Below are 13524 nucleotides of genomic sequence, written 5' to 3' on the forward strand. Positions count from 1 at the left end.
AGGACCTACAAACCATTGATGCACGAAGATCGTAATGAAATTTTATTTTAATTATTCATTTGAATTGTGATGTGCTCGTTAATTGCATGATAAAAGAACAAGTTTGGAATTAATGTGAATTGAAATACGTTTTGGATTATATCGTTGTTGGAGTGGAATCTGATGGTTCACATGAAGCGACATACTGGACAAAAACGATTTAGGTGCAAAGTTTGTGATAAAAGGTTTAAACGCAGTGAAAGTCTAAAAAATCACTTGGGATACATACCGGAGAAAAACCATTTACGTGTGAAGTATGAGATGAAATGTTTAGTAAGAATGGAAGTCTGAAGGTGCATAAAAGGATATATACTGGAGAAAAACCATTCAAGTGTGACGTATGTGAACAAAAGTTTAGTCAGAGTGGAATTTTGAAGAACCACGTGAGGATTCATACTGGAGAAAAACCATTTAAGTGTAAACTATGTGATGAAAGCTTCAGTCGGTTAGAAAATCTGAAGATACACACAGGGATGCATACTGGAGAAAAATATTTAAATGTGAAGTATGTCATAAAATGTTTAGTCACAGCGCAATTCTGAAAAGCCATTTTAGAATACTTACTTGAAAAGCGCCATTTAAGTGTGAAGTATGCCATAACAGGTTTAGTCTCAGTGCAAGACTGAAAAACCACATTAGGATACATGCAGGAGAGAAACTATTTAAGTGTGAAATATGTAATGAAAGGTTTATTCGCAGTGCAAGTCTGTAGAAACACATAAGGATACACGCTAGAGAACAGCCATATAAGTGTGAAGTGTGTGATGAAAGATTTAGCCAGAGTCAAACCCTGAAGAATCACATGGGGATATATGCTGGAGAATAAACCATGTAAGTGTGAAGTGTGTGATGAAAGGTTTCATTACCTTGGATATTCGAAGGTACACATAAGGAGACACCGTAAAATAACCATTAAAGGTTCTAAGTAACACAGCAGCTACGGTACAAGACATGTAAGGACGTGGGCGCATGCGATTATTTCAACTAACATTATTTGTAATATTGAATCTTGATTCAAAATTTTAAAAAATAAATATGCAAAATTTGTAAATGTACGTATTGTCTATGTGTAAAGGTATGGAATTATAGAATGATACAAATCACATATTTAAATGTATTTATGCATCATTATGCAAATGATGAACAGTAATTATTGCCAGTGACAACGTAATTCAATAGATGATTAATTGTTTTTCTGATTAATATAAACCTGAAAACTGTAAATGTTCTTGTTGTTATGGGTTTAAGACCAGTTTGCAGCACGTGATAGGCTAGACACGGTGTCCAGTATAATGCTTCAATGGTTTTTAGGTCCTATGCAATATTTACACAGAATTTTGCACCGTCATTTGCATACCAATGAGAATACTTGACATTTGAATGGGTATGTCTCTAGTATTATTGTTATACACTTGCATTTGTCCTAACTTCAGATTATAATGTTTATTAGTTCTTATTTACAACACATTTCTTTACTCCATGATTTCGAAACTTTTTTTCAGCAAAAAATTAAGGCATGCTTGACTTTCTTCCAGGATGTATTCTCATCTCAAATTTCGGATGACCGTACGCTCAATGTTTAATTTACAAAGTTCACATTATCCTGCCCATATCAACTTGGGAATGTCATTAGAAAAGAGTAGTCCTACATGTAAATCTCGATATTTGTTTTGGGCTTTTCGGTCTTATTGTGCTGTGTAGCGTGTTTTGATGTTAACTAACATTGTATCGAAAGTCAAATTTTCAGAATATCTCACACAAATGGTTGCCATAGCAACGCTTTTCTACAAAGTAAAGTTCTAATGTGTTATTCAGATTTAACTTACTCTGATGTATTTTTCTCTAATAAATTCAAATTCTCACAAAAGAATTTTACTTGATTTTCAAATTTCGTTGTCCAACATTTCAGTTGGCTGGAATGCAATGGAAGTTGGAAATGCTGAAATCGGGTTAAGTTAAATTATACTTCTTTAACGAAATGAATAAAACATATATTAATATTGAAAAAAGTGCTTAGATAACTTCATTTGGTTCAAGATTCTTAACATCCTTTTAACCGATTTCGGTATTCTCGGCTTCCATTGCATTCCAGCCATCTGAAACGAAGGCCAATGAAATTTCAAAACATGTCCATTTGCTTGTGTGAGAATTTGAATTTAGTAGGAAATAGTAAGTAAAGCCTGACTAAAACATTATAACTATAATTTGTAGAAAAGCGCCGATATGGGCGCCGATATGGGCTACCAAGCGTGTGAGATAGTCATCAAAATATGACTTGTCTTTCCTATGTTAAACGACATTGGAACACGCTATACAGCGCTGTTATTTGGACAGTAACACCCAGATGCCCAAAACATAAATATCAGCGTCGAGGTCTTAGTGTAGGACATGGGGGGGAAAAAAAAAAAAAAAAAAAAAGAGTTGCAGATGAAGGGAGATGACTCAGTTTCATGGTCATGATTAAACCTTTCCAAGTTGTTTCCCTTTCTTAATTATGTAACTGAGTGAATTCCCTTGGTGGAACTCGTAAAACAAGAAACTGCCAACAACAAGAATGTATAAAGGGGTATGCAACATTTATTTTGAGTTCTGAGAAACTGGAAGGTGTAGGATGAAGTTGTTAACACGAGCAACATGCAATGTTGGTTTAACTTTAAGTTTCTTTCACGTACTGTGGTTGAAATTTCTATCGATGTTGTACTTGTGAAAATTGTACTTACCCTGTGCTAACTAAAATGACTGCTCCTTTAAGCTCATAAAATCAGCATCAGTTAGTCTAAAGTACATTATGTTTAGCAGTTATTAAATACAGAGAATGAATTTTACCAGGCTATAAACACCAGCCTCGGTGTTTCCCAGGAAAGAAATACCAAATATATAAAATAAAAAAATTAAAAGAACAGAAAAGCATCAACAGCAACACAAAACGGTAACTGCTCTTTTTTGTTATTGTTTTTAATAAATTACCTCTGATGTCTCGGAAGCAAAAATGACCAAGCAGAGCTAGTAGCTTTTTTAAAGGAGCACAACTGAAGTAAGGTCAAGCTGTATACTCAATAACACATATTACATGCATCAATCATCCACCAATATAAAAGGAATTAAAATGTTATGAACAATACCTAAGATACACAAAGACTGACAGACAGATAGATAGATAGATAGATAGATAGATAATGACTGTCTACAGTTTCGTATTATCAATGCAGTTAGATTTTTAAAGAAAACAAATTTCCCCGTTTTTCTTGCTGGTTATACTATTTGAAAAACATTGTATATCTTAGGTATTGATCAAAGAACTTTTAATTCCTTTGTGCATCATTGATGTGTTTGATATGGGTCATAGATTAGAGATCTTGGCCTTATACCCGATGTGTACCTTTAAACAAAAAATGCTAGCTCCACTTGGTCCAAAGACTTCTAAAAATGGTACATACAGCTACCTCGCTTGGCGCTTAGCATTAAGAGGTTAGTGTTAGGACTGGTCGGCCTGATGTCAGGATAATGTGACCGGGTGGGACATCATGTTACATGTCTGCGGCATGATGCCCCAGTGCTAGACATCACTATAAATTGCCACACTGCAGACATCCTAGCGATATGACTGAAAAATTGTTAACGCTACGTTAAAAATTCACACACACACACACACACACGCACACACGAGAATTCGGTATGCGTTTTGCTTCAGTATTGGAGACGAAAACCTTAGGTGCGCAGAAATGCCTCACATCATTGTATAGATTACGCACAGGCTTTTATATCCAAGGTTTATGTCACCAATATTCGCACAAAACACATACCACAACAGAATTCAACAGATTGACAAAAATAAAGTACCGCAATGCTTGCCATTCAAAAAGCGGCAGTTGTCACCTGAACATTCTGTTCAAACTGACGCTAATTTTGGGCACACGAGATACGGGAACAGGTCAAAACGTATCCAGACCGAAACGTAACCAAAACGTACTCAAGTCAAAACGTATCCAAATTAAAACATGACGCACACTTGCTTTAAATAATGATATTATTTTAGTGCATTGTGTTTCATATGACAGTAACCGGCCTGATGAGCTTTTGAACTCGGCAGACGCAGAGGAACTATCTTAACCTATGGGGATGCATACTGGGGAAGAAACCCTCATTTGAATTTGAAGTTTGTAGTGTAGTGTTTATTGACAGTGGAAATCCGAAAAATCACATGGGTACGCAAACTGGAGAAAAACCATTTTAGTGTGAAGAATGTCATGAAAGGTTTCATTACCTAGGACATCTGAAGTTACACACGAGGAGACATACCGGGCAGTAGCCGTTTAAGAGGTCATGTAATATATAAAAAAAAGAGTGTCAAAGAAATGCAAAGACAAGGCAGATAGGTGCAGATAGGTTCAAGGAGATGCAAAGATGTGCAGAGACAGTTTCAACTGACAATTGTAGTGAAAGGCGCCACTTTAGCAACAATGACCCCCTGGGCCACTATAGCGACAACAATTTTAAAATCACCCTGGGTTACTACAGCGACTTGACATACGGTTGGGTTCTATATGAATGGAACAGGTGGATGAGGTAATATTACTGGAGATTGGTAACAATGTAACAAAACAACAGTGTTGCAAGTGGCTGATCTAAATACGCGCTACTCTAGGTAGAGACAAATACACGAGAGATAATGGACATATATAACACACTGACATAGGTTGATACTGTAGGGCAAATGAGAACATTAAAGAAAAACAAGCTGGGAACGTACAGGGAGGGACAAGGGGAGTTTAACATGGTTGGGACTATAGCGCGACAAGGGAAAGTTTAGTATAAGTTGTTACTGTATAGGTTCAAGGCGAATTTAACATGGGGAAGTTTAACATGGGTTGGAAATGTATAAAGACAATGGGTGGTAGAGGGCCAAACACAACAGAGACAGAGACAGACATGAACTGTTACAAACCCGAGATTTATATATAAAGCGTTACCTAGACCTGAAATTATGTTGGTGGTGTTCAAACATTTGCATAGTTGTAATGATGCTATAAATAGCTATATCACGATATGACCAACGCAAAAATAGATGTGACTAAAAGTAACGCTAAAATGGCGAAATTCTCTCAGAATTTGAAGGAGACTAAACATATCCTGGAGCATTAGATTACATTGGTTTTGACTAAAATTGACAAACCTAGTAAATAATTATAGTCTCAACGTGTGTGACGGTCGTGGGTAAACACCCTTGTATCTATTTAAAGCTATAACCTGTGGAAATTCCTATGAAATCCCACTATTTATAGCTACAACTTTTGGAAATTCCTTTGGGAAAACCCACTGCCTATTTATAGCCTCAACTTGTGTGTGACATTCCTGTTTAACAACTCTAGAATATATTTATAGCTATCACCTGTGGAAAAAACCAAGTCTATATTTATAGTCTCATAGTTTCCAGCATCAATGACGTCACTGTACTAGACACTAGTGGAATAATGGCAACAATGTTGCAAGTGGCTGACATGAGTACGCGTTGCTGTAGGTATGTAGATAGGTAGAATGTATTTGATACGGATAAAGTGAGTCTTATAACGATACAAACAATGACCAATACGTAAAACCAAACAAACGTACGCGCGCACAGATACACACAAACACACAAACCAAACGTACGTTTGCACACAAATACATACACACAAAAAACGTACAAGTGCACACACACACACACGCGCACACAGATAAGAAGAAAAACAAACCCCAAATATACTATCCACACACGGGAAGGAGCAAAAATCAAGCCCCAAATATAATATTCACACAAACATACGCGCACAAATACAAATACACACACTACTATCCACACAGATGGGAAGGGTAAACATCAATATCTTCTATCAAACATACCACAATATTTACTATAAAAAAACTAATATCAACTATCCACATAAATGTACGCGCTCATATACGAACACAGTATCTATTATTCACACAAACGTATGCAAACGCATACCAACATATTCTCTACTATCCACACAGAAAGTAAGGGGAAAAAAACTACTATCCACACAAACGTACGCGAACTCATACAAACGCACACACACACACACACACACACACACGCACACACACACACATACACACACACACACACACAGGTGGAAAAAGAAAAAACAAACCAAAAATATACTATCCACACAGAAGGGAAGGGGAAGTATCCACAATATCTATTATCCACACATGAGAAAGAGAAAAAAACAAAAACAAAAAAACAACACACTATATGCTATTCATACACGGGAAGAAAACAAAAACAAACCTAAATATACTATCCAAACAAACGTACGCGAACGCATACAAACCCAAAAATATACTATCCTATCCACACATACGTACGAGAACACATACGCACACTATACTATCCAAACAAATATACGCGAACGCACACACACACACACACACACACACACCACAGATGGAAGAAGAAAAAAGAATGGTCTAAATATCTGAGAGGACCTACCTCTGAAGAATTAGCCAGAGCAGGATTTCTCTTCTTGGGCAAAGGGGATAAAGTCAGTTGCTTCAGTTGCGGTGTGTCACTTCACGAGTGGGAGCAGACAGATTCGGCTAACCTGTAACATGCTCGATGGTCTCCGCATTGTAACACCTAACTTTAGTGGGACGACCTCAGTAATCTCTGGATGGATACTTTACAAGAGAACATTTAGGATTTTCCTGTGGAGTTGAGAGAACGCATCTACCGAGAGTTGGTCAAAATACAAGTGAAACGTAAACTCAGAATCATTTCTCCATTTTTAAACTATTATCTTTTCCAAAGAAAACGAAGGATGATTATGGGAGGACACTAAGAGACTGTAAGAACATTACATACTGTCCATAGGACACCTTTGTTACCAAAAACGTGCTGTACAGTGACTTATTTTTATTCCACTCTGTTGTTTTTTATGTGTATTTTATCGCTGTACTTAACCATTTGGCTTTTATATATATTTGTCTTTCGTGTTGTTCAATTTAAACATGTGTTGAAACAAACGTGTTCTGAAAAAGTATAAAAACTCGTGTCTTGTTTATATTCGTGTCAAACGTGATATTCCCTGCACTTTGGATACATCTGCTGTCTCTGCACCCTCTTCCTCTACTTTCAAAGTCATCACGAACACTTAGATCGTGCCAGTTGGGAGGCCTTGTATCTTCGCCATCCCTTTATCATATTAATTGTCGGACCTAGCGGTTCAGGCGAAACCGAATTTATCAAACGAACATAAACATCATTTGATCGATCATCCACTTCAACGGATCGTGTGGTGTTGCAAAGAGTGACAATCTGCGTACAGTCTCTTGCGAGAAAGCCAAGGCGATTCCATCGTGTTTGTGGAAGGAATTCCTGGTGAAGACTACGAGATCGTGTCTGATCCCAGTCAAAACCGTCTGCTCATTTTCAACGACATGTTATTAGAAGACGAAGAAGAAATTAAACTGTGGTTTACGCGCAAAGGACATTATCGTAATGCCAGTGTCATTTACATCAACCAAAATTTGTTTCAACAAAGCAAAACTCATCGCATCATCAGTCTCAATGCTCTTTACGTGGTCTTGTTTAAAAGCCCTAGAGATAAACTACATGGTTTTTTTTGCGACTCCTATATGCGAGGATATCCACATGAATTCAACTATCTGATCAGCTGTGGATAATTCCTTTATCATATAGAAAACTCTAGTCAAGAATTGCTCTCTTGATTTGGTGCTTTGAGATTTGATGGATTCTATTATACTAAGTGAGACGCTGATGATAACTGCTTTTGGAACCTTTTGGTCTTTAAACCATTTTAATGATTCTGTTTTATTGCCCAGAACTTTGTGGCGAAAGTAGAGCAGTGGTCTGGTAATCCGGATCCCATTTGTAAGTTGAATTCGGGAATAACCACTGCAGCTGCTGTTTTGATTGGTCGGTTGTTTTAGATCCGTGAGTGAAAAATTTTACGAAGCCAAAGTAGGTGTCTTATATTTCCATTGCCACGATGGTTTTGAGTTTAGATTATTGTTCCAGTTGTTTCCATAATTGGTTATTGTTGTGTGATGATGAATCTGCACTTGTGTATTTAGTATGGAATACGGCATACATTCAGTCACTTTGTTTCTTGTAGTGTGTTTTTGTTTATATAATTAAGCCTTGGATAGATAAGAAAATGAGCATATAATAAAAAGGGTTATTGCATTTGTATTGGAAAATATGAAGTCGTTTTGTCGGATGGATATACTGCACTATCAAGGTAGGGCAATATTTCCGTCCGAAAAACTCGTTCATATTTTCCCCATACAAATGTAGTAACCTATAAATATTGAAATAATAATCACATTAATTTTAGGTCATTGTCTTTAGATGTTTTCTTATTTACTATTTTTCCCCTCGCTCTTGGCACACTACGATTCCGACCATGGATCGATGCTCCCGTATTGAAAATGGACTCTTCCAGAACTCAGTACGATCATGGTGGATTACTACTATAAATTGCCTAGTCATGTTCGTACAGTAAAAGTTGAATGAGCTAGTGAAAGATGTGTTTGATCTGCGTTGAACAGAAGCAAAGAATGCTAGATACTGGAGAAAAATAAACAAACAACAACAACAACAACTACCCCCAAAAAATATCAACAAAAGAACGTTTAGGGCCTAAGTGTGAAGTATGTGCTAAATTATTTAATAAGAGTGGAAGTTTAAAGCAGCATGTGAGGAAGCATAATGGATGAAAACCATATACATGTGAACTATTTGATGGAATGTTTAATCAGAATGGAGATTTGAAACTGATGATACATAAAGGAGTAAACCATGTTAGTGTTAAGTGCGTGATAAAATGTTTCATCCGAGTGGACATTTAAAACAGCACACGAGGATACATACTAGTGAAAAACCATTCAAGTGTGAAGTATGTGATAAAATGTTTAATCACAGTGGACCTTTAAAAACTCACATGAGGATACATACTGGAGAAAAACCATTCAAGTGTGAAGTGTGTGATAAAATGTTTAATCAAAGTGGACATTTAAAACAGCACCTGAGGATACATACAGGAGAAAAACCATTCAAGTGTGAAGTGTGTGATAAAATGTTTAATCAGAGTGGACCTTTAAAAACTCACATGAGGATACATACTGGAGAAAAACCATTCAAGTGTGAAGTGTGTGATCAAATGTTTTATCAGAGTGGACATTTAAAACAGCACATGAGGATACATACCGGAGAAAAACCATTCAAGTGTGAAGTATGTGAGAAAATGTTTAATGACAGTGGATATTTATATCAGCACAGGAGGATACATACTGGAGAAAAACCATTTAAGTGTCAAGTGTGTGATAGAATATTTAGTAATCGTTTAGTTTTAAACAGACACATGAGGATACATACTGGTGAAAAACCATTCAAATGTGAAATATGTGATACCATGTTTAATATCAGTGGACATTTAAAACGGCACATGAGGATACATACCGGAGAAAAACCATTTAAGTGTGAAGTGTGTGATAAAATATTTAGTTGCAGTGAAAATTTAAAACGGCACATGAGGAGACATACTGGAGAAAAATCATTCAAGTGTTAAGTATGTGATCAAATGTTTAAATATAGTAAAATTTTAAAAATTGCACATGATTATTCATACTGGAGAAAGAAAATTCAAGTGTGTAGTGTGTGATAAAATGTTTAATCAGAGTGAATTTTTAAAGCAGCACATGAAGATTCATACTGGAGATAAAACCATTCAAATGTGCAGTTTGTGTTAAAATGATTAATCAGAATGGATATTTAAAAGAGCATATGAGGATACATACCAGAGAAAAATCATTCAAGTGTGATGTGTGTGATAAAAGGTTTAGTAAGAGTGGAACTCCGAAGAAACACACAAGGATACATACTGGAGAACAGCCATATAAGTGTGAAGTTTGTGACGAAAAATTTAGTCAAGAGTCAAACTCTGAAAAATCACATGGGGATACATGATTTATTGACTGATTGATTGGATTTACGTTGCATGTACCCAGAAGGCCATGTGTGATGGTACTGGGGATGCATGCTGGAAAATAAACCATTTATGTGTGAAATGTGTGATGAAAGGTTTCATTACCTTTGATATTTAAACGTACACATGAGGAGACACTATAGAATAACCTTCTGAGTGGTTCTACATAAATATCAACGATGGTCCAAGATATGTAAGGACATAGGCACATGCGATTATTTCAACTGACATTATTTGAAAGATTGAATCTTGATAAAAAAAATTTAAAAAATATATATTAAAAATGTAAATCCTTTTAGTGTCCATGTATAAAGGTATGGAATTATATAGAATGATATGAATCACACATATGCAGATGATGAATGTTAATTATTGCCAGTGACAAAGCAATTCAAAAGATGATTTATTGTTTTTCTGATTAATATAAACCTGAAAATTATCAATATTGTTGTTATTTATTATGGGTTTAAGACCATTTTTCAACATATGATAGGCTAGACATGGTGTCCAGTATAATATTTGGTGGAGAAAGAATCCAGAAAAGAAAAAAAAAATCATTTAGAAACATTGAGAACCACCAACCCATGGGAAGCATCTGGCAAGCTTTCTCACATACCCACATTGGCCAAAGTCAAGACTCAGAATCTCAGAGGTCTGTACAGGCCTTAGACACATCATGATCATTGCTGCCTGGGGACCGTCTCTGAATGTTGAAGAAAAAGAAAAGTATATTTGTTAGTAAGAACATAGACTGGTAGATGAGCACAGACATTTGGGTTTCCTCTTTTACAAAAATAGCACCTTTACCTCAGCAAAAAGCAATGTGGTCATTACAGCCAACAAAGCATTTTTCTTTTTCTTTATAGAAACACATTTATAATTTGAATATTTCAGTTGATTGTCAGCTTTTTTTTATATAAACTTGGGGAATGATTTATATTTATGTATGTATTACAAGTGTATTTGTCGATCACAAACTCTGTGCCTAAATTGTTTTTTTCTAGTACGTCACTTCATATGGTCCATCAAATTTCACTCCAACAACGCTATAATCCAAAATATATATAAATCAAGTCACATTAATTCCAAATTATTTATTTCATCCAACAATTATTGAGCACCCCACAATTCAAATAAATACTTAAAATAAAATTTCATTATGATCTTTATTATTCAATAGTTTGTAGGGTGTATGCAATATTTATGCAGAGCTTTGCACCTTCATTTGTACGCAATGAGAAAACTTGACATTTGAATCGCTATGTCTCTAGCATTATTGTTATACATGTGCATTTATCCTAACTAGAGATTGCAATTTTTATTGGTTCTTAATTCCATCATGTATCCTGATGTGAAACATTTTATCATATTCACACTTGTATGGTGTCTCTATTGCTGTTTTTCATGTCCATCTTTACACCATGATTTGGAAACATATTTCAGCAAAAAAGGAAGATATGTTTGAGTTTCTTCCAGGATGTTTTCTCATCTGATGTTCTGGGTGACCATGCGCTCAATTTTTAATTTACAAAGTTCACATTATCCTGTCCATATCAATTTGGCAATGTCATTAGGAAAGAGTTATGGGTGAAGGGAGATGACTCAATTTTATGGTCCTGGTCAAACCTTTCTGAGTTGTTTCCCTTTGCTAATTATGTAACTGGTGTAACCTGCCAACAACAATAATGTATAAGGGGCACTCAACAGCTATTGTGAATTTCTGAGCAAGTGGCAGGTGTAAGATGATGTTGTTTACATGAGCAACATGCTATCCTGGTTTGACTTTAATTTTCTTTCATGTACTTTTGTTGAAATTTCTCTGTATGTTGCACTTGTGAAACTTGTATGTAATCTCTGGTAACTAAAATGATTGGTCCTTGATGCTCATAAAATTAGCTTCAATTAGTCTAAAGTACATTATATTTAACAGTTATTAAAATATGGAAAACAGAGTTTGACAGACTAGAAAATACCAGTGTTGGAGTGTGCAATGAAAGAATTACCAAATACAGTGGTCCCCCTCTTATGCTGTCACCCATTCTGCACTGGGAATGTGGCCTTATAAGATGGGTGGCCTTTTCAGAGGGGTACTAAATTTTTTGTGAGAAGTATATGGAATATACATAGTAAGAATGCTACATGCTTCAAAGCATTTAATATCGTTGTTTCATAGTAACATTAATCATTAAAATGTTCTTTTTGTTCTAATAATAGACTTATTTCAACTGAATACACATTAATCACTCTTATTCTTGGCATAAGCATGATATGAGAGTGGGTATTGGTGTCATGCACATTGCAAAACCATTTAAATCTTTCTTATGTTACGTGTTTAGGCTCTAATAAACAGTTACAAAAGAAAGAGTGAAAACAACAAGCTTTGAAAAAATTAACAAATAATTTATTTCCCTGGAAAACACACTAAAAATGAAAAAATAAGAACTTATGGTTTTGAGAATCAAGTCCAAAAATAATCCCAGAATAATCAATGAATTAAATTTTAGCAGTCTTAATAATGAAATGTTCTAATGAATTAAAGTTAGAGTCCTGATGAAAAATCCAAAATGGAAGGCGATGACGTATGCTATAGCCTAAGGGCCTTATAGTACAGATGTGTCTACAGTTCTTTGCAGATTCACAAACAGTATTCCAGTGTTTGAATTTCCCAAAATTTTTTAAAGAAATGTCCTTGTCCATGAATTTGGTATGGCACTCATATTGTTCAAAAGGAAAGAAATAATCTTTTTGAATCGAAATAATTTGAACAAAAATTAAACTGTAACTCCAAACTGGTCACAAACAAACACTTTCCAAGTTAAAAGCCCAGCTGAGATTATTTTTCTATAGACAAAGGTTATTCAGTAAAATTAATGTGCAAAACATACCTGTATGAGGGTCACATGATCACATTCCAGAACTGTTTAGAAGGTATTCACATATCTAAGATCACATATTCCAGTACAACCTCGATTTCACTATTATCATACACACATAAAAAATGAATTAAGAAAGAAAAAAGTTGTTTATTTGATTCTCAATCAAGGCCAGGAACTAAGTTAGCAAAAGATACAAAGTTCAGTGTTTACGACTAAACAGTCAGGTCAAACTAATTTCTGGAAAATATCAAATTGTTAGTAAACAAAATTACATTACTTTGACATGAAATAAAATTAAAAATAAAGATTATAAACTTACAAACAATTGAAATGAAAAATAAACTAAATCAAATATGCATAACATCTTGGTACATACATAATTCTCTTTCCATTTGCTCCATTTTTCCACTGCTGCTGAATAACCCCCATATCGGTTATGACGTTGTTTATTCTTGTCTTTTCAACATGATATTGTTTTATTTGAGTCTTTTTGACAAAATTGTTCGGCAAGTCCCTCTCACCACCTCACCTGATGTCCAGTAGAATAGCCGACTACCTTGTAAAATAATACGTCTCTGCTTACGTTAAGACATGTTAAT

General features: G+C 35.2%; 1 protein-coding gene across 1 annotated transcript in view; it reads left to right on the forward strand.

Annotated features, from left to right (window-relative positions):
- Positions 1 to 8495: 8495 nt before the first annotated feature.
- Positions 8496 to 13524, forward strand: part of LOC149789729 (uncharacterized) — a 70912-nt gene continuing 65883 nt past the window's right edge. The window contains exons 1-2 of the mRNA XM_089973108.1: positions 8496 to 9627; positions 11980 to 12136. Of these exons, the coding sequence (XP_089829234.1) occupies positions 8889 to 9627; positions 11980 to 12136 (896 nt within the window). The 5' untranslated portion in view covers positions 8496 to 8888. The remainder of the gene's footprint in view (positions 9628 to 11979; positions 12137 to 13524) is intronic.

The sequence above is a fragment of the Sinohyriopsis cumingii genome, chromosome 10, assembly GCF_028554795.1.
Source record: "Sinohyriopsis cumingii isolate HCF-2022 chromosome 10, ASM2855479v2, whole genome shotgun sequence".
Lineage (NCBI taxonomy): Eukaryota > Metazoa > Mollusca > Bivalvia > Unionida > Unionidae > Sinohyriopsis > Sinohyriopsis cumingii.